The 19,775-nt window shown below is 41.4% G+C and overlaps 1 protein-coding gene across 1 annotated transcript in view; it reads right to left on the bottom strand.

Moving 5' to 3' along the window:
• RO60 (Ro60, Y RNA binding protein) overlaps positions 1 to 19,775 on the bottom strand; it is a 65,146-nt gene that overhangs the window by 32,566 nt on the left and 12,805 nt on the right. Inside the window, exons 2-5 of the mRNA XM_029618533.1 lie at positions 11,970 to 12,569; positions 6,179 to 6,399; positions 5,226 to 5,372; positions 2,137 to 2,274 (exon numbers count right to left, since the gene is read on the bottom strand). Of these exons, the coding sequence (XP_029474393.1) occupies positions 2,137 to 2,274; positions 5,226 to 5,372; positions 6,179 to 6,399; positions 11,970 to 12,549 (1,086 nt within the window). The 5' untranslated portion in view covers positions 12,550 to 12,569. The remainder of the gene's footprint in view (positions 1 to 2,136; positions 2,275 to 5,225; positions 5,373 to 6,178; positions 6,400 to 11,969; positions 12,570 to 19,775) is intronic.

The raw sequence follows: 19,775 nt of genomic DNA, 5'->3' as shown, positions 1-19,775 counted from the left end.
CCGCAGCGGCGTTTCGAGCTTCCACATTCGGGGACACCGACGCGAACTCGGTGATATATCGTTGCCCCGCCGGGCTGGGAAGGCTTGGAGGGTATACCCTTACCCTGCCTTTACGCTTGTGTGGCATTTTCGAAGTTTTAATGAAATTCAGAAAGAGTTTAACAGGAAAAAAAACAAGCGATCTGCGGAGCAACTCTGTTCAGCGTCTCATGCCGGCGGCATGTTAGGTTATCCATGATATATGTTATATGTATTATGGAAATATATTTTTCTTTGTTGACATATTTTGTAATCTCAGTCAAGATATATTCTTGTAATTATTTTGAAAACCCATAAATAAAGAATTAAAAAAAAAAAAAAAAAAAGAACTTTCTCCGATTAGTTTTAAATGTGCCCCATGCTAACTTCATGAAGTGCCCCCTAGTCTTTCTATTATCCGAAAGAGTAAATAACCGATTCACATCTACCCGTTCTAGACCTCTCATGATTTTAAACACCTCTATCATATCCCCCCTCAGCCGTCTCTTCTCCAAGCTGAAAAGTCCTAACCTCTTTAGTCTTTCCTCATAGGGGAGTTGTTCCATTCCCCTTATCATTTTGGTAGCCCTTCTCTGTACCTTCTCCATCGCAATCTTTTTTGAGATGCGGCGACCAGAATTGTACACAGTATTCAAGGTACGGTCTCACCATGGAGCGATACAGAGGCATTATGACATTTTCCGTTTTATTCACCATTCCCTTTCTAATAATTCCCAACATTCTGTTTGCTTTTTTGACTGCCGCAGCACACTGAGCCGACGATTTCAATGTGTTATCCACTATGACACCTAGATCTCTTTCTTGGGTTGTAGCACCTAATATGGAACCCAACATTGTGTAATTATAGCATGGGTTATTTTTCCCTATATGCATCACCTTGCACTTATCCACATTAAATTTCATCTGCCATTTGGATGCCCAATTTTCCAGTCTCACAAGGTCTTCCTGCAATTTATCACAATCTGCTTGTGATTTAACTACTCTGAACAATTTTATGTCATCTGCAAATTTGATTATCTCACTCGTCGTATTTCTTTCCAGATCATTTATAAATATAATGATACCATAAGCTTATGCTTATGGTATCACTGGTTTATCTCCGGCCTTACCTTCCTTCCAGCTTGCTTGCAAGCTTCCAAGTTCTCTCTCCCTGTTGATTGTAACTTTGACTTATTCCTACCTATTGTTTATCTTTCGCTCACTTGAATTTGTTACTCCTTTTTTATACCCTTGTTAAATGTAAACCGATCCGATATGGTTATTCACTATGAAGGTCGGTATAAAAAACTGTTAAATAAATAAATAAATAAATAAATAATGAACAGTAAGGGTCCCAATACAGATCCCTGAGGCACTCCACTGTCCACTCCCTTCCACTGAGAAAATTGCCCATTTAATCCTACTCTCTGTTTCCTGTCTTTTAGCCAGTTTGCAATCCATGAAAGGACATCGCCACCTATCCCATGACTTTTTACTTTTCCTAGAAGCCTCTCATGAGGAACTTTGTCAAACGCCTTCTGAAAATCCAAGTATACTATATCTACCGGTTCACCTTTATCCACATGTTTATTAACTCCTTCAAAAAAGTGAAGCAGATTTGTGAGGCAAGACTTGCCCTGGGTAAAGCCATGCTGACTTTGTTCCATTAAATCATGTCTTTCTATGTGTTCTGTGATTTTGATGTTTAGAACACTTTCCACTATTTTACCTGGCACTGAAGTCAGGCTAACCGGTCTGTAGTTTCCCGGATCGCCCCTGGAGCCCTTTTTAAATATTGGGGTTACATTTGCTATCCTCCAGTCTTCAGGTACAATGGATGATTTTAATGATAAGTTACAAATTTTTACTAATAGATCTGAAATTTCATTTTTTAGTTCCTTCAGAACTCTGGGGTGTATACCATCCGGTCCAGGTGATTTACTACTCTTCAGTTTGTCAATAAGCCCTACCACATCTTCTAGATTCACCGTGATTTGATTCAATCCATCTGAATCATTACCCATGAAAACCTTCTCCATTACCCTATTTTGTTTATAATTGGGCTTTATTCAGCAGACAGCTCTTCCCTGAGTCCGGGAGGGCAGATGCTTTGATTACCTTGAATGTTCTGTAAAAGGCTCTGTCGAGAGCTTCGACAATAGCTTGGACAGGAGACCAGTGAAGTTTCCCTCGGTTCCCGTGACCCCGTTTGTACGTTTCCAATGCAACCAGGACATGGAAGGGATGGATTCGTGCCTGCCAATGCAAGTGAAAGAGGTCAGTTTTACACAGTCTACGTTATCTTCAGTGTTTGCCAATGAAAGAAAAAAAATCAAGAGGAGCAGCAGAATAAGCCCAAACCACTCAAATTCTGAAATTCTACCCCAGTTAGAATCAAAGAAATGTCTAATCTTACAAAAGAATTAGTCCATTAATTGGTCATCTGATAATCTAAAATAACTAGGGAGATTTGTTGACTACAAGGGTTTATATAAAGCAAAGAGCTTGCCCCTACTAACGGGTGGAGCGCACTGTTACCCCGCGTTTGGACGCGCATTTTCGACGCGCTAGCTTTACCCCTTATTCAGTAAGGGGTAATGACGCGTCGAAAACGCGCGTCCAACCCCTCCGTAACTAATAGCGCCCGCAACATGCAAATGCATGTTGATGGCCCTATTATTTATTCCCGCGCAATCCAGAAAGCAAAATGTGCAGAGAAGCTGCACATTTTACTTTCAAAAACTAACACCTGCCCAAAGGTAGGCATTAATTTCTGCCGGCACTGTGGAAGTGTACAGAAAAGCAGAAAAAACTGCTTTTCTGTACACCCTCCGACTTAATATCATAGCAATACTAAGTCAGAGGCCCCCCAAAAAAACAAAAATAAAAAAATTTAAAAATCGGCCCGCGGGTCGGAAGACGGACGCTCAATTATGCCGGCGTCCGTTTTCCGAACCCGTGGCTGTCAGCGGGTTTGAGAACCGACGCCAGCAAAATTGAGCATCAGCTATCAAACTCGCTGACAGCCACCGCTCCTGTCAGAAAAGAGGCGCTAGCGACGCGCTAGTGTCCCTAGCACCTCTTTTTACCCTCATTTGCATACTAAATTGCGTGCACAGGAGAGTGGCCTGGGCGCTTGCCCACTCTCCTGCGACTTTTATTGTATCGGCCCGTAAATGATTTAAAATCCAATGATGGGAACTGGTGTGGTACTTGTACTCTATCAAAATAATCAAGAGAACAGTTGTGTAATTCAATAAAACATTTATATATTCTTAATTCAAAAATCTTCAATATAATGCACACATCCAAAAATATACATATAACATTCAAAAAGTTTTATACCGGAAAGATTAAAAAACACCCTGCTTCAAAAATAAAATAAAATAAAATTTAAAAAGTCAACAATATAAATCATAAAAAATCAAAATCAAAACCAAGAAGACACTATAGGGGATCCAAATCAACATCATTAACACACATAAAAATCATACACAAAGACACATTAAAAACATATGTGCAAAAGGCAGCAAAACCCACCCACAAGCCACACAAAATTCCCTCAAATATAACAATATTTTAAAAAAGGGAATAAGCTGACAAAATGAAAAAAAATCTCTTTTGAACAATTCCTGATTACTAATTACAGTCATTGCTCAAAACTGAAAAATTCTTACTTCATTGACTGCCAGAAATATTCAAAAGTACGGCATGGAGCGAGTACCAGCCTTAGAGGGTACCACCAACCTTTCAATAATTTCTCAACAATCCAAGGTACCAACAGGGAAAGGTTGCTACAGTAATCTTCAAACCAACAAAATGGTGCACAGAAATAGAAAACTCAGATGAGCAAAAATCACAGCAAAAATGTGTCAAAACACAAATAAAAAGCCTATTACAGGCAAACAATCTATTACAGCTGATTATATATAAGACCACAAAAAACCCCCAAAAAACATCAAATTAGTGGTCAGCTTGATGAAACACTCTTTGTAAGCAAATAGCCCATTACAGTAGATTAAATATAAATTCATAATGGTTCAATAAGTATCCCACCCAACATGTTTGCCCAGAAGAAGCATTTTGGTCAAAAGAATAAATGTTTTTTCAATTTGTCAGCTTTTCCCCTTTTTTAAAATATTGTTAAATTTGAGAGAATTTTGCGAAGTTTGTGGGTGGGTTTTGATGCCTTTTGTATGTTTTTTTATGACTTTGTGTGTGTTTTCATGTCTGTTGATGGTGTTGTTTTGGATCCTTTTAAGTGTCTTTTGTTTTTTATGATTGTTGACTTTTTTAATTTGATTTTTGAAGTGGGGGGGTTTCAATGTCTATTTACTGCATGAAACTTGTTGAATGTGTTATATGTACAATGTTTGGATATGTGCTCATTATATTAAAGATTTTTTGAATTATACATCTGGTCTCAGTTATGTTGCTATTGTATATGATATATTTTGTGAAATCATAAATTTGTTTTTTCTTGTACTTGTACTACCTACATTCATGTGCTTCAAACTGACAGATGTCACTGGATCCTTTATCGATTCTCAGTGCTGTTTGTTCTGCTACCAAATACAGTTTTCTTCAAAACAATTGCAATTCTAAGAAAAGTCTAAGAAGATGGGCGTCACACCTGGCCTATACAATTCCTGAGAAATACTTTGGCAATGTAACATTTCAATTTTAGATACTCTCACTGCAATGCTCCTAATTCCAGTCCCCACTGTGATGAGGAGATGGCACAAAGAACAGAGGAGCTCCCTTGGATGGTGCTAAACATTATGGGAGCAATCTTCAAGCAGCCTTCTTGCACCAGGGCAAATGGGCACTTTTGACAGTGCACACTTTATTGTGAATTTCCCTAGATAGTTTCCCTTTGGAAATTTGATAAAGTGACACACACACAAAAGTGCCCAGATAACTTTGGCTCTGCTATTTTTGCAGGTGAAGGAACGGGGGACAGAACTGCACATTTTACATTTGAAAATACAATTGTTTGTGTGCAGCTCTGTCCCCTGACCTGCCTGCATCCCTCAGCTACTCTGAGAGATGCAGGTTTCACCCCAGAGGATCCACCTGGATAATGCCAGAGTCAGACCCAGTGACAAAGATCTCTTATACCACCTTAATTGTAACCTTCCAAGGAGTTCTCCAAAATAGAATTCATTCCATGCAATCTCCCCACTTTGGCACTGTGTTTTTTGTACCTTCTTTAACAGTTTCTCGTTGCACAGTCTTTCACACACCAGTGCGACTTCTGGGCTGGACGGTGCCAGCACCAAATCTGCTGTCATCTTCCCCAGGTTTCTCAGCAGTGCCGTAAGAGGCATGTCCTGGAGAAGTGCTTTCCAGACCTAGTGAAGTCACACAGCAAGAGTCATAACAGGGCCTCAGGCTTCACCTTTGTACAACAGTCGCACACACTTATAGACAATCACACTATTTATATATTTGATGTCTAATCCACCTCTCAGCCACTTCAAAGTGGATCTCTCTGTTCCCAAGATGCTAGGCTTGGGTGACCTCTCCCATCCCTGGCCAATTTCGGGGAAAACTTGCCCTCAAAACGCACTGTCTTCTGCTAACAAGGGCTCCTCCAGCAGCAGCTGTCACCTCATCGGAGCATGAGGGTCTCGCTTCTGTGATGCACCTGAGCCATACACAACAGGAAACTTGACCAGGAATTTCCCTGAGCTGCAGTGCTGCAACCGAGGCGGGTCCAAACCACCTTATTCTAAAATCTGTTTCCAATATCGTATGCATCCCTTACAAATGCTTTTCTATTATTTTTTTATTTCCTTTTGAAACAACTGGGAAACAGGTCAGATTGATACTACTGGAAGCTAAAATTGTTCTGTTTATTCACAGAAGGGATATGGAATAGGCTGCTTCACCATGCTACGCCACCCTGCGCTGGAGGACTCTCACCAAGGAGGTCTCAAAAGCTCATTTTTTTACATCCTCTCCAGATAATTCTTACGTTGGCCTAATAATCGGCACCACAAGCTGCAGAGAACCTCATTCTTCTCCAGTATCACTACCCCAACCAGGACGCTGTGCTTGGGCTGAGTGAAGGGGGAAGCAAGCCAAGTGCCCACGGCTGTCAGGCAGAAAATGAAATGCTGTCAAGACCATGAAGCTCTGAGCCTTCCCTTCTTACTTCTTTGGACTTCAGATGGTTGGTGAGCAGATGCTCCCTGACTAGTTGGTACTCCTCGATCAGGTGAATAATTTCCTGCTCATCCTTGCTGTGCTTCACTTTCTCCACAGCTTCAAGATATTTCAACAATCGTTCACACTCAGCAGACACCTCCTTCTCTTTGTATGCGTCCTGCACCTCCTTCCAGCCCTTAGTGACATACTTGGACACCATGGTGATCTCTAGACAGAAAACAAAAATCAAATAAATCTGCTTTGTGGGACAGCACATTGCTGAGATCCCTGAACAGAAAAACGCCACTGTGTGTGTACCCCACTGTGTACAAACCCTCTCCCATGAATATGCATAACACAGATTTGCATCCCCTGGAGCTGTATGCAAATCCATCTCATGCATATTCATTATGGACATCCTGAAAACCTGACTGATAAGGTGTGCTTCCAGGATATACCATGTACGTACGCCACAAGCTCCACTGCACCCTCTCCTGCAACTGTGAAAGCCCGGTGGTTGCTGTGATCTAAGACTGTGGCATGGCACTTCTGGTTGAGGGAAAATCCCTGCATTAAAGGCAGAGCTTACAAGAGTGACTTTTCAGCTCATCTATTTAAATTCTTTCCTTATATTTAAAATTTTCTCTCCTCAGTATCAAGCCTTTGCCTTTAAAGTGGTTACAGGAGAGGATTTGGGTGAGAGGAAACTCTAACTGAATTGATTATTACCTGCTCTGCCCTAACCGGGGGTTGGAGAATTTCATAGCCCCGACGGAGTGGTGGAGATTGATTGGCCAGCTGCCCCAAACCGGAACTGGGGCGGGACTTTAAATACACTGCTGACAGCGGCGCGCAGCCGACGCCAGGCGCGCCTAAGGGGCGCGCGCGGTTATGTCTGGCTTAGCCTGGCTTTGCCTGATTTGCCTGAATTGACTGCGACATAAACCATGAGTTGATTATTTCTTATAGTTTGCTGAGGCTCTCCTCATACAAATTCCTCTCCATGAGATTATCTGCAATTTGATAAATAGTACAAGATCCTATCTGTACCTTGAAGTGACCAGGCTATTTATAAGTGCAAATGCCTCATTCTAAGAGAAAGGCGAAACTACGCCTATTATCTAATATTTCTTCAATGCCTGGACAAAGATCGGTAACAGATTGGTTGGAATCCTCTGAAAATTCCCCCGTTGTACAGGTCGCTGTGCAGGGTGATTATGAGCAAAATCCCCTTCACCTGACCTCTGAAATATCTTTGAGTCCGGGGGCTCCCAATAAACCATCTCCTCCTGGCTATGAAGGGTCTTTACCCTTAATGGAGCCTGAGGAATCACAAGAAGTTATTAACTGTAATGAAACAGCTTCAAACCTACAAGAAGGAGAAGAAAGATTAGCTGATCAACAGGTGGAACCTCCTTTAATAGAAGGAGATCATGAAACAAGTTCCGAAGGAAAAATTCATCAGGAACCTAGAGACTCTAGTACTCCTAAAATGTCTAATATAATTAAGGTTGATGTTGTAAAATCAGACCAAGCAAATTTGAAAGTAATGAAACCTAATACTATAACACTAGAATCACTCTGGAATTATATGGTGAAAATTGATTCCCTCATTGTAAATTTGACAGGAGAAGTGCGACAGACAAATGTTTCTTTGAAATAAAATAGTAATAAGATTCAAGAGCAGCAAAAAGAAATTAGTAACTTAGATAAAAGGTTGAAACATGTTGAAAATGTTCAAGAATGCCAGATTAGAAGTGAAGTTATATTACAGAGAAAGATTGAAACTTTGGAAAATACTGTAAGAGCATTGAATTTGAGAATAACAAATTTTCCTGTTTCTGAATATCTAAGTCCTATTGAATTGTTTAAAACATATGCTAACAAAATTCTTAATATATCTGAACAAATGTACCCTGTAATAGTACGAGCTTTTTATGTTGGGGGAAAGAAGAGAAAAGAGAAATTAGAGAAACCTGGTGCTGAGAGAGAACAGAATTTGGAACCATCGTTAAATATCTCAGAAATATTACAAAAATCCCAAGATGAATTAGACATTAATGATAGAAGTACTTTATTAATACAGTTCGCTTTTATAACCGATAAAGATAATGTTTTAAAGTTATTTTTCCGTAATAGAACAAAAACTTTTTACAGCCAGAAAGTTTGGATTTTTCCGGACTTGGAGAAAAATACACAATTGCGAAGGAAAAAGTTTCTAGGTTTCAAAAAAGAGGTAGAAGAAAAAGGAGGTTTCTTTTTTCTAAAATACCCTTGTAGGTGTGCAATTAAACTTGGGGGAAGGATTATTCCTTCTTAGATCCAGATCAGTTAAAAAAACTTCTTGGGAAATAGATTCGGGAAAATAAGAATATATTGAGATTCCATGTACTATATTCCATTGTGTATGTTTCCTTCGAATTTGGCTCATTTTTCATAATTGTAAGAGATCTCAACAAATTTTCTTATAGTTAGAAGTGCATTTACGATTGTTGTATTGATATAATTATTCCATATTTTTTCTTTTTCATTTGCCTGATGTAAATGACTTATATTTCTTAACTGCAAGATATTTAGATATTCTTGTATATAATGTGAAAATTTATAAATAAACAATTGAAAAAAAAATAAAGTGGTTACAGAAGGCTTGGCTCTTAGAGGTTGTTAAATGTTTGCTCTGTTAATGGCAATGGCATTCGCTACATGACCTGATCGTAGATTATCAGATATTATATATTACTGAAACTTGGTTTTGGGGAGTAGAGGGGATTCATTACTTTTGTTAGCTCCCCCACCCCAGGATTTACAGTTTTTCACCAGTCTACGTTCGGTAGAAAGGGTAGCAGGGTAGATATTGTGGTCTGGAAGTCTTCTCCTTTGGCGAAAGTCCTTTTCATAGAGGTAGAGGGCTTGGAAAGCAAGTCTGTTTACCGTAAATGGTGTTTTCCTTAGATAGCAGGTTGATGTTATCTGGCAGCACCAAACAAACTCATCTCTCCTAGCTAGTACAGCTTTAAGCTCTACTGAGCATATGCAGAAATTCCCACATGGGCATTTCTTTGTGAGCCTTCTCAATCAGTGAGGTAATCAGATTTGCAGATGACACAAAATTATTCATAGTGGTTAAATCACAGGTAGACTGTTATAAATTGCAGGAGGACCTTGCAAGACTGGAAGATTGGGCATCCATACGGCAGACGAAATTGAATGTTGACAAGTGCAAAGTGATGCATATAGGGAAAAATAACCCATGCTGTAGTTACATAATGTTAGATTCCACATTAGGAGTTATAGTGGATAACATTGAAATCGTCGGCTCAGTGTGCTGCGGCAGTCAAAAAAGCAAACAGAATGTTGGGAATTATTAGAAAGGGAATGGTGAATAAAACGGAGAATGTCATAATGCCTCTGTATTGCTCCATGGCAAGACCACACCTAGAGTACATTGTGCAATTCTGGTCACTGCAACTCAAAAAGATTTAGTTGCACTAGAGAAGATACAGAGATGGATGACCAAAATGATAAAGGGGATGGAATGACTCCCCTAAAGGAAAGGCTAAAGAGGTTAGGGCTGTTCATCTTGAAGCAGAGTCGGCTGAAGGGGGGATATGATAGAGGACTATAAGTTCATGAGAGGACCAGAAAATAGAAGGACTAGGGGCACTCCATGAAGTTAACAATTAACTCATATAAAACAAATCAGAGAAAATTCTTTTTTACTCAACGCACAATTAAGCTCTGGAATTTGTTGCTAGAGGATGTGGTTAGGGGAATTAGTGTAGCTGGGTTTAAAAAAGGTTTGGATAAGTTTCTGAAGTCCATAATCTGCTATTAATCAAGCTGACTTAGGGAATAGCCACTGCTATTACTGGCATTAGTAGCATGGGATCTATTTAATATTTGGGTATTTACCAAGTACTTGTAACCTGGATTGGCCATTGTTGGAAACAGGCTTGATAGACTCTCTGTCTGACCCAGAATGGCTACTTCTTAGGTTCTTAAGGTTGGGTCTGTTCCCAGATGAATCAGAGGACTACTGGAAAGTGGTACGAGAGATGCAAACCAAATTTGCCTGGGCCACGGTGGAGCTATGAGGAACACTCAAGCTCTATCCTTTAACACATTTTGCCCTCTTCTGGCTATCAGTGGAATCAGTAGAAAAGTGTATATAAAATCTACATTCCAATGGAGCAGGAAAGCATCCTGAGATGAGCTGACTTTGTTGGGTAGAATGGAACAAAATTTCTCCAGCTTTCTGTTATGTTCTGACGTGAATGGGTCAATTGTTGGAAAACCCTATAGGTCGAACAGTGTGTCAGTAAAAACAGGGAGTCCCCCAGGGGTCAATTATGTCTCCAGCAGATTGAGGCTCTACTTGAGCAATCGATCAAGTTTTTTGATATTAAGTACTTCCTATATGCTGATGCGCTGCAAATGTATGTTCCACTGGGTCAGGATAAAGTATAAGCAATACAGAGGTTAGAAGCATGTTTTTCAGATGTCAGCCAATAGCTTGCACAGAACAGGTTATGTTGAAATATTATGAAGACCGAGGTCTTTCAGTAGGGAAGCCTGGTCTACAAAGATTAGAGAGGCTGCAGATGGTGGAACAATCAAATATCATCGTAATGTTATGTAATACCTACAAGCCACCTCCCTTGAAAAAAGTTCAACCAAAGCGGTTTACAAACAAGCAAAATAATACAATAAATATCAATAAAATATAGATACATCAATAAATATAGTAATGCATTAACAGCCTGGAGGCATAACTTATTCCAACTTTATGCTCACTAGGAACGGGAAAAGTGACAACTCCAGCAGCCACACAGCCAAAGTCAGGAGTGCCAGGATTCCACAGGTGCCACGCAAAGAACCTAAAGAGCTCTTGCTAGCTTTGAAATGAGCAAGGATGTGGCCCAAGGTGTTACTAGTTAGCCTCAGGGAATTGAAAAATGCATGAGTGGATTCTGCGAGTGTTAAATTGTTATCCCTGAAAAGTTTAAAATATGGGCACTTGGGTTCCCTGAGTAAAACAAGTCTGCTTACTGTAAAACGGTGTTTTCCATAGAAAGCAGGAAGAATTAGTCAGGATCTGTAGGAGACGTCATGTGGCGACACTGAACGGATTCACCTCCCCAAGCTAGGAGCACTTTGAGCTGTACTGAGCATGTGCCAGAGTTCCTGTGTGGGTGTGGCCTCAGAGCCTTCTCAGTTTGTTTCAGAGCTAACCAGGTGCACGGCTGACTCTCCAGGGAGGAGAGCGGGCATCTCTTGGCTTAATTCATCCTGGCATCTATGGAAAACACCTGCAAGACCCCTTTCCTTATGTCTCATCATTTATGGTCTCCCATATCCTCCTGTGGCTGAGGGCAGCCATGCAATCACTTCAGCATTGTGTCTAGTGCTGCTCTATGGCTGAGCACTAGGTATTGCGGTATGTTTTTGGCAGATTCCCCCACTCGGGAGTTTTCAGCACTCTTGGAGCAGGAAATATGAAGGCATTTGCAGAAAAAGTACAAAAAAACCCCAATAAAGATAGGTCTTCTACCTCTACAGAGGAATCTGCCAAAAACTCTCTATTTTCCCAAATATTGTTGCTACACAACTCTGAGAAAATGTTGCCTGCTCTTCCTGCCTTTGCAAACCTTTTCTTTGACACCTCAGAAAAAGCTGCGATACTGGGGAACTTCAGCGAGCCACCTCCCTGAAAGTGCGCACCGTTAAGCTCCGTGGTCACCCCGACAGTAAGACAAGCAGCTGTGCCGGACGCCCAGGGCCTGCACAAGCCTCTTTACCTTCGTTGGCTGGCTTCAGGTGGCACAACCTCAGGAGGTCTTTGTGGGACCAGCCATTCCGCTGTTTGTATTTTGTCACTGCCTGAGCAACTGCCAGGCCATCCTTGCCGTTGTACCAGTCAGCCACGGCTTTGCGCAACGCCCGGCCCCACATGCCGCACTGCATGCCCTCCTTCAGATCCTTCTTAAACTGGACGAAGGTGAAGAGGTGCGTGGGTATGCGGCAGACGTCGGGCACCGCCCTAAACGCAGCCTGCTTGGTCTTTGTGTCGGCGCACTGGGAGCAGATGGCAAGGGCAAAGAGGGTAGGCTCCTGCTTTGCCGCCCGGCCTTCTTGGCTGAAGGCCTTTATTTCCTGGACCACTTCGCAGCCTCTGCCGTCCTCGATCAGTTGGATCAGTGATTCCGCATTCTCGTACCCCAGCTTCTGCTCCGTGATGTAGTAAGTGCCCCCTTCGGAACCGAAGCAGAGGAAGCGATGCAGCCGGTTCATGTTGGTGACTTTCCACACATAGCCACCTTCAGAGTTAGGAACCTGCTTCTCGTTCAGGGGCTCCATCTGGTGCACGGTCTCCTCCATTTCCGTAACTTTCCGGGAACCTGCAGGGAACAGCAAATGTCACTGAAATGGATTCTGCATTCTGCAATTGTAAGTTTAAAATGAGTAGCTCACCTTTTGCTGCCAATGTGGGCCCTGACTGCTCATAGGGCCTGATTCACTTTGACTTTTCTCCCATTCTATGGCCAAGAGAAATTCTGTTCCTGGGGGGTTATTGCCCCAGTATGCAATGCAGAACTCCCCTGCCCTTGCAGAATCTGCTGGGCAGCCATGCCATAGCTGGGCCCTAGCACCGGGGGGAGGCAGGACTGCAACAGAGAGACAGCAGAGTCAGCGAGGCAGTAACTGGGTGGGGAGAACAAGAAAGGCTGGCGGGAGGGGCAGGTAGGTTGGTGGGAAAGAAAGAAGGGAGAGACTGAAAAGGTGAGGGAGGAAGTCTGATACAGGATGCTGGTGGGCGGAGAAGAGCGAGAGGGAGTGGGAGAAGGGAGGTGAGAATCTGGTAGGGAGAGTTTGGAGGCTCCTGCTAGGCGAGAGACATAGAGGCTGGTGGGAGGGTGGGAAGTTGAATGGGGAGAAGGAGAGGTTAATGGGGTGAGAAACTAGTGAGGGCGGGCAGGGGTCGGAGAGTGGTAGGGACAGAACTATTGCAGTATTCCTGGGGGAATTCTGTGACAAATAACTTTGGATCTTTTTTTTTTTGCATTGTAATTAATGTTAACGTGTGGATTGTAAACTGGTTAAAAGACAGGAAACAGAGAGAAGGATTAAATGGTCAATTTTCTCAGTGGAAAAGGGTAAACAGAGTGCCTCAGGGATCTGTACTGGGACCCGTGCTTTTTAATATAATTTATAAATGATCTGGAAAGGGAAACAATGAGTGAAGTGATCAAATTATTCTGAGTTGTTAAATCACAAGCAGATTGTGATAAATTGCAGGAGGACTTCCAAGACTGGAAGTTTGGGCTTCCAAATGGCAGATGAAATTTAATGTGGACAAGTGCAAGGTGATGCATATAGGGAAAAATAACCCTTGCTGTAGTTACACGATGTTAGGTTCTCTCTTAGGACCTACCACCCAGGAAAAAGATTAGGTATCATATGGGATAATACAGTGAAATCTTTGGCTCAGTGTGCTGCAGCAGTCAAAAAAGCAAACAGAATGTTAGGAAGCATAGGGAAAGGAATGGAAAATATATGGAGGTTGTCATAATGCCTCTGTATCGCTCCATGGTGAGACCCCACCTTGAATACTGTGTACAATTCTGGTTGCCGCATCTCAAAAAAGATATAGTTGCGATGGAGAAGGTACAGAGAAGGGCGACCAAAATGATAAAGGGGATGGAACAGGTTCCCTATGAGGAAAGACTGAAGAGGTTAGGGCTGTTCAGCTTGGAGAAGAGATGGCTGACGGGGGATATGATAGAGAAATATAAAATCCTGAATGGTACAGAACAGTAAATGTAAATCAGTTATTTACTCTTTCAAATATAAAGACTAGGGGATACTTCATGAAGTTTACCCACGTCCTGTTGACGAGTTACTATTATTATTATCTATGTAATATTTAATTTATTATTAATATCTATATGTTATAGGTTATATGCTATATGTTATACGTTACATGTTAAGAAACGCTGTTCCATGTAACGCCTTTTTGTGCGAAAGTTTTGTTATATGTAAACCGACCTGATTCGATACTTGTATTGAGAATGTCGGTATATAAAAATCCGAAATAAATAAATAAATAAGTTAGTAAGTGGTACATTCAAAACAAAATTGAAAAAAATTCTCTCTCACTCAATGCACAATTAAGCTCTAGAATTCATTGCTAGAGGATGTGGTTAAGGCAGTTGGCATAACTGGGTTTAAAAAAGGTTTAGACAAGTTTCCTGGTGAAGTCCATAAACTGTTATTGGCCAAGGAGGCTTGGGAAGGCACTACTTATGATTGCACAATAGCAGCATGGGATCTATTTACTGCTTAGGATCTTGCCAGGGACTTGTAGCCTAGATTGGCCACTGTTGGAAACAGGATACTAGACTTGATGGACCCTCGGTCTGACCCAGCATGGCAAATTCTAAATAAGTATGGATATGAGTAAATTGTAGCCACTCATAACAGGCACTACCGGCACTCCAACTGCTCTCCTTGCCTTCTAATTAATCATAGGCAGCACATTATATTTTATTTGTTTTTTTTTTACTTTTTTCTTATTGCAAATAAAAGTACAACTTATCTTGAAATGATGTTTGAGAGTCCATTTTGTTTGAGAGTCCAACTTGTTGATCAAATGGACTCTCAAACATCATTTCAAGATAAGTTGTACTTTTATTTGCAATAAGAAAAAAGTTAAAAAAAAAACAAAACAAAAAAACATATAATGTGCTGCCTATGATTAATTAGAAGGCAAGGAGAGCAGTTGGAGTACCAGTAGTGCCTGTTATGAGTGGCTAAAATGTACTCAGTTATATCCATTCTCTCAATGAGGCTTTTGTTTGAAGCTGTGATTTTAGTTTCCTCATTTCTATGACACAATGTTACATCAGTTCCAAATATATATAGACATTTTATCCCCTTTCTAGTCTCCCAAAACTTAAGCCCATTGTCATACAACCTAGAACTAGCAGCCTTGTTCTTACGTCACCATCAGAACTATAGCACGCGGCTCTGCCTCGTGTCTTTTCAATCGTTAAAGAATGTGCCTTGCACTCAGAGACATGAGAATTTGCTCCTCTGCCCTACAAAACTGTTCTCTATAAATAAGAGTCCTGCGAATCAATGCTCATTTCTCCATCCTTAGTGATCCATGCATTGTATTCTCCAGAGGCTTTCTAATCTTCCTATTAACCAAGAATAACAAAGAATTGTCCTGTATAGACACGTTTAGCTGTAAGAATATAAGAGGGCCATGTCAGGTCAGACCAAGCTCCAGCCAGCCTTGTATCCTGTTTCTGACAGTGGCCAGTTTGGATCACAAGTACCCAGCAAAACCCATAAAGTAGATGATTTCCTGTTACTCATTCCCAGGGCTAGAAATAGCTTTTTTTTTTTTTACTCTACCTGGTTAATAAAGTTTAATGGACTTTTCTTCCAGGAATTTAAGCCCCACTATGCTAGTTGCCTTGACAATGTCCCTTGGCAACAGATTCCAGATTGAATGCGCACTATGTGAAAATGTACTTTCTAGGATTTGTTTAAATCTGCTGCTTGTCAGTTTCATTTATTTATTTATTTAGTGTTTTTCTATACCGGCATTCGAGATAGGTATCTCATCATGCTGGTTTACATTTAACAAGGGGGTGAAAAATGAAAAAACAATAAAATAAAATAAAACTTTAACAGGTGCGGATCGAAGCTGTTGCAGTTACAATAAAACAGGGATGTACACAACTGGGAGCAGAAAAAAAGGCGATAGGAATTTAACCGAAAGAGCAATTATTTACAATGTTATGGAATTTACAGTGTTATTGTTTACTGTGTTATGGTAATGACTGAGAGTAGATTGACGGTGAATTAAGTTCAGTTGGGGTCTGAAAAGGCTTTCTTAAATAACCATGTTTTGAGCCTTTTCCTGAAAATTAGTAGGCAGGGTTCCTGTCGCAGGTCCAATGGGATGGAGTTCCATAGAGGTGGTCCTGCTGTGGAGAAGGCCCGGTCTCTAAAGGTTATATGTTGAGAGGTTTTGGAGTGTGGTACATGTAGTGATTCTCTATAAGCCTCTCTGATGGGTCTGGTGGAGGTATGTTTTCTGAATGGGATTTGTAGGTTAAGCGGAGAGTATTGATGGATGGCTTTGTAGATGGTGGTAATGGACTTATATATGATTCTATAGTGAATTGGCAGCCAATGTAGGTCTTTGAGGATTGGAGATATGTGGTCTCTTCTCCTTGTGTTTGTCAAAATTCTGGCCGCCGTGTTTTGAACCATCTGAATAGGTTTGGTGTGAGATGAGGGGAGACCTAATAAGATAGAGTTACAGTAATCTATCTTAGAGAAGATTATTGCTTGCAGAACTGTTCTGTAGTCATGAAAGTGGAAGAGTGGTTTTATTCTTTTTAGGACATGTATTTTATGAAAGCAGTCCTTGGTTGTTTGGTTAATGAATGATTTTAGGTTTAGCTGATTATCAATAATAGCTCCTAAGTCTCTTACTTGTGAAATTTGTAGGTTGGTTGGTGGATTTGTGGTGATGTTACTGCTTTCATGGGGCGTTCTCTTGTTTTAGTATTTTTTTTTGGAAAGGGCCAATAACTGTCCTTTATTCACCTGTTCCACCCCACTCATGATTTAGACCTATCATCGAGTGGCATGGGGAGTGGATTGGGAAGCACTGGGTTCTTATTGAACAGGATAGGGCACCAGGGATGAAACTAGCAGGCTATGCCTTGGCAACCCTGGCATACATGGAAAGAGAGTCTGAGGCTCCTACCCACGACAAAGCATACCTTGTCCATGTGGCTTAAATGGAAGATAAGGTTAGTGGGTTCCAGGAATTATTTCCATCTAACCAGCTTATACCACAATACAGAATTTCAGCCTGGAATCCCAGTATTGGCCTTCCAAGCCTGCAAATCGCGGTCCATATTGAGATTGGAACACATATGGGGAGGCGACAAATTGCTCTCTTATGTGTCTTTACAAGAAACAACCAGTTTACCAGCTACGGAATTTCTAGCCTATAAACAATTGCTACACTTTTGTTATGCTCATAAGGTGCAGGTAGACTTGATCAGAGGGAAAACTTTATTTGAAGGTTTTTGCACAACTCCTCATAGGACGAGGGGTCTACTTTCTAAGGTCTATAAATTACTGAATGCTAGACTTCCGACTAATACTAGTTATGCAATGGCGTGGAGTGTTGATCTCAATCGGGACATCACTGCGCATGATTGGGATCGTATCTTCCTTAGTTAGTAAAGCCTCTGTATCCTCGCTACTTATTGAAAATAGTTATAAGCTGCTGTACAGATGGTATATTACACCAGATAGGTTGGGGAAAATGGTACGTCACTATGATGGGCGGTGTTGGAGAGGCTGTGATATTACAGGCACATTTATCCACATGTGGTGGGAAGGGGAGTGTGTTAAGCCGTTATGGCAAAAAGTGGAAGGTTGGTTGACTAAGATGCTGGAGAAAACAATACGCCTTTCAATAGAAGGAGCTCTGTTAAATGACTTTGCTCAAGAAGAGTCTAAGGCTGTAACGGGCTTATGTACTCAAGTGGGCATAGCAACTAGGCTGGAGATAGCGAGGTTGTGGAAACACAAATCTGGAGCGACTCTGGCGGCAGTGCAAAATAGGACCGATCAGATATGCACCTTGAGTAAACTCACAGCTGAAAAACATAAGAGGCTGAAATCTTTTTATAGTGTCTGGTCTCCTTATCTTCAATGGCAAGCACTATGGACAGCTATTTCTCAAGAATAATGGGATTTCTAGCTTTTCAATGCCTATAATTCTTAGGCTTTATATGAACCCATTTCTGTGAAGTTGTATGGATTGGGGTATATGAAGCCTGGGTTTGGTCTTGGTTCCTAATCATCCTCTTCATGTTGCATGTATAGTCTAGCATATTCCCTTGAACCATGGATCCGTTCTAAACCTAAGACTACTGGTGTTGGTGATTGCGAGGGCTTTGTCTTATTTTTCATATATGTTATCTGTTCTTGTGTGGAAATACTTAATGGATGATCTGGGGGAGGGGGGAGGTAGGGTATATGGGGAAACACAAATACTGTGATGTGTCTTTTGTCATTGTTGTAGTGTTTTACAATTCCTTGCATCAATAAAAATGTTTAAACCAAAAAAAATGTCTATCCTGTCCCCTTCTCAGCCATCTTTTTTCCATGCTGAAAAGCCCTCGCCTGCGTAGCCTTGCATCACTGGGGAGCTGCTCCATCCCTTCTAGCATTTTTTGTTCCCCTCCTCTGCACCTTTTCTATTTTCTCTTTTTATGAGATTATGCGACTAGAGTTACACCCAATACTCAAGGTGCAGTCACACCTTGGCTCAGTATAGAGGCAATCTGATATTTTCCACTTTATTCTCCATTCCTTTTGAGATCATCTTATTTCTTTATTTGACTGCAGCACATTGAGCGAAGGATTTCAACGTATTGTCTACAAGGAATCCAAGATCCTTTCAACGGGTGGGTTCTCCCAATACAGAATCCAGCATTGTGCACCTGTTGGAGAGATTATTTTCCCCTATGTGCATCGCTTTGCACGTTTCCACATTAAATTCCATCTGCTATTCAGTTGCCCATCTCCTATCCTCACAGGGTCCCTCTGCAGTTCATCCCAATCCACTGCTATTTAAACAACTTTGAAAACTGTTTGCGATCTGCAGCCTTGATAACCTCACTCATCACTTCCTTTTTCCGGATCATTTATGAATATATTACTGATCCCAGTACCAATCCCTGTGGCACCCCATTAATGACCTTTCTCCATTTGGAAAGCTGACCATTTAATCCTACCCTCTGTTTCTGGCCTTTCAAGCAGTTGACAATCCCCAATGGGACACTGCCTCCTATCCCATGACTTTTTAATTTCCTGAGGAATCAAAATACACTGTATCAACCGGCTCACCTTTACCTAATGCTTAATTACACCTTCAAAAATAATTGAAAAGATTGGAAAGGGAAATACTTCCCTTTGCTAAACCCGCGTTGACTCTTCCCCATTAATTCATATCTGTCTATATAGCCAGTGATTTTGTTTGTAACAATAGCTTCGACATTTTGCCCAGCACCGGCTCACCTGTCTACTGTTTCCTGGTTCACACTCTGAGCCTTTTAAAAAATTTGGCAACATGTTGGCCATCCTCCAGGCTTTAGGCACTGTGGTTGTTTTAAATGATAAGTTACAGATTACGAGTGGTGTGCATACATCTTTTTTCGTTGCTGTTTCGTTTTTGGGTCCAGGGTGGGCCATTTCGGTCCACTCCCCGGATCGGAAACCTTTTTCGACCCAATTTCGTGTTAAAAAAAACAAAACCCAACCCACCCCAACCCTTCAAATTTAATTAAATACAACCCCCCCTCCCGATCCCCCCCCCCCAAGACTTGCCGAAAGTCCCTGGTGGTCCAGCAGGGATTCCGGGAGTGATCTCCTGCTCTCTGGCCGTCGGATGCCAGTAATCAAAATGGCACCGGCGGCCCTTTGCCCTTACCATGTGACAGGGGCTACCGGTGCCATTGGTCGGCCCCTGTTACATACTAGGAGCAATGGATGGCCTGCGC

Source organism: Rhinatrema bivittatum, chromosome 10 (assembly GCF_901001135.1).
Source record: "Rhinatrema bivittatum chromosome 10, aRhiBiv1.1, whole genome shotgun sequence".
Classification (NCBI taxonomy): Eukaryota; Metazoa; Chordata; class Amphibia; order Gymnophiona; family Rhinatrematidae; genus Rhinatrema; species Rhinatrema bivittatum.
The sequence above is the reverse complement of the archived record's forward strand: the minus strand, read 5'-3'. Positions and strand labels throughout refer to the sequence as shown.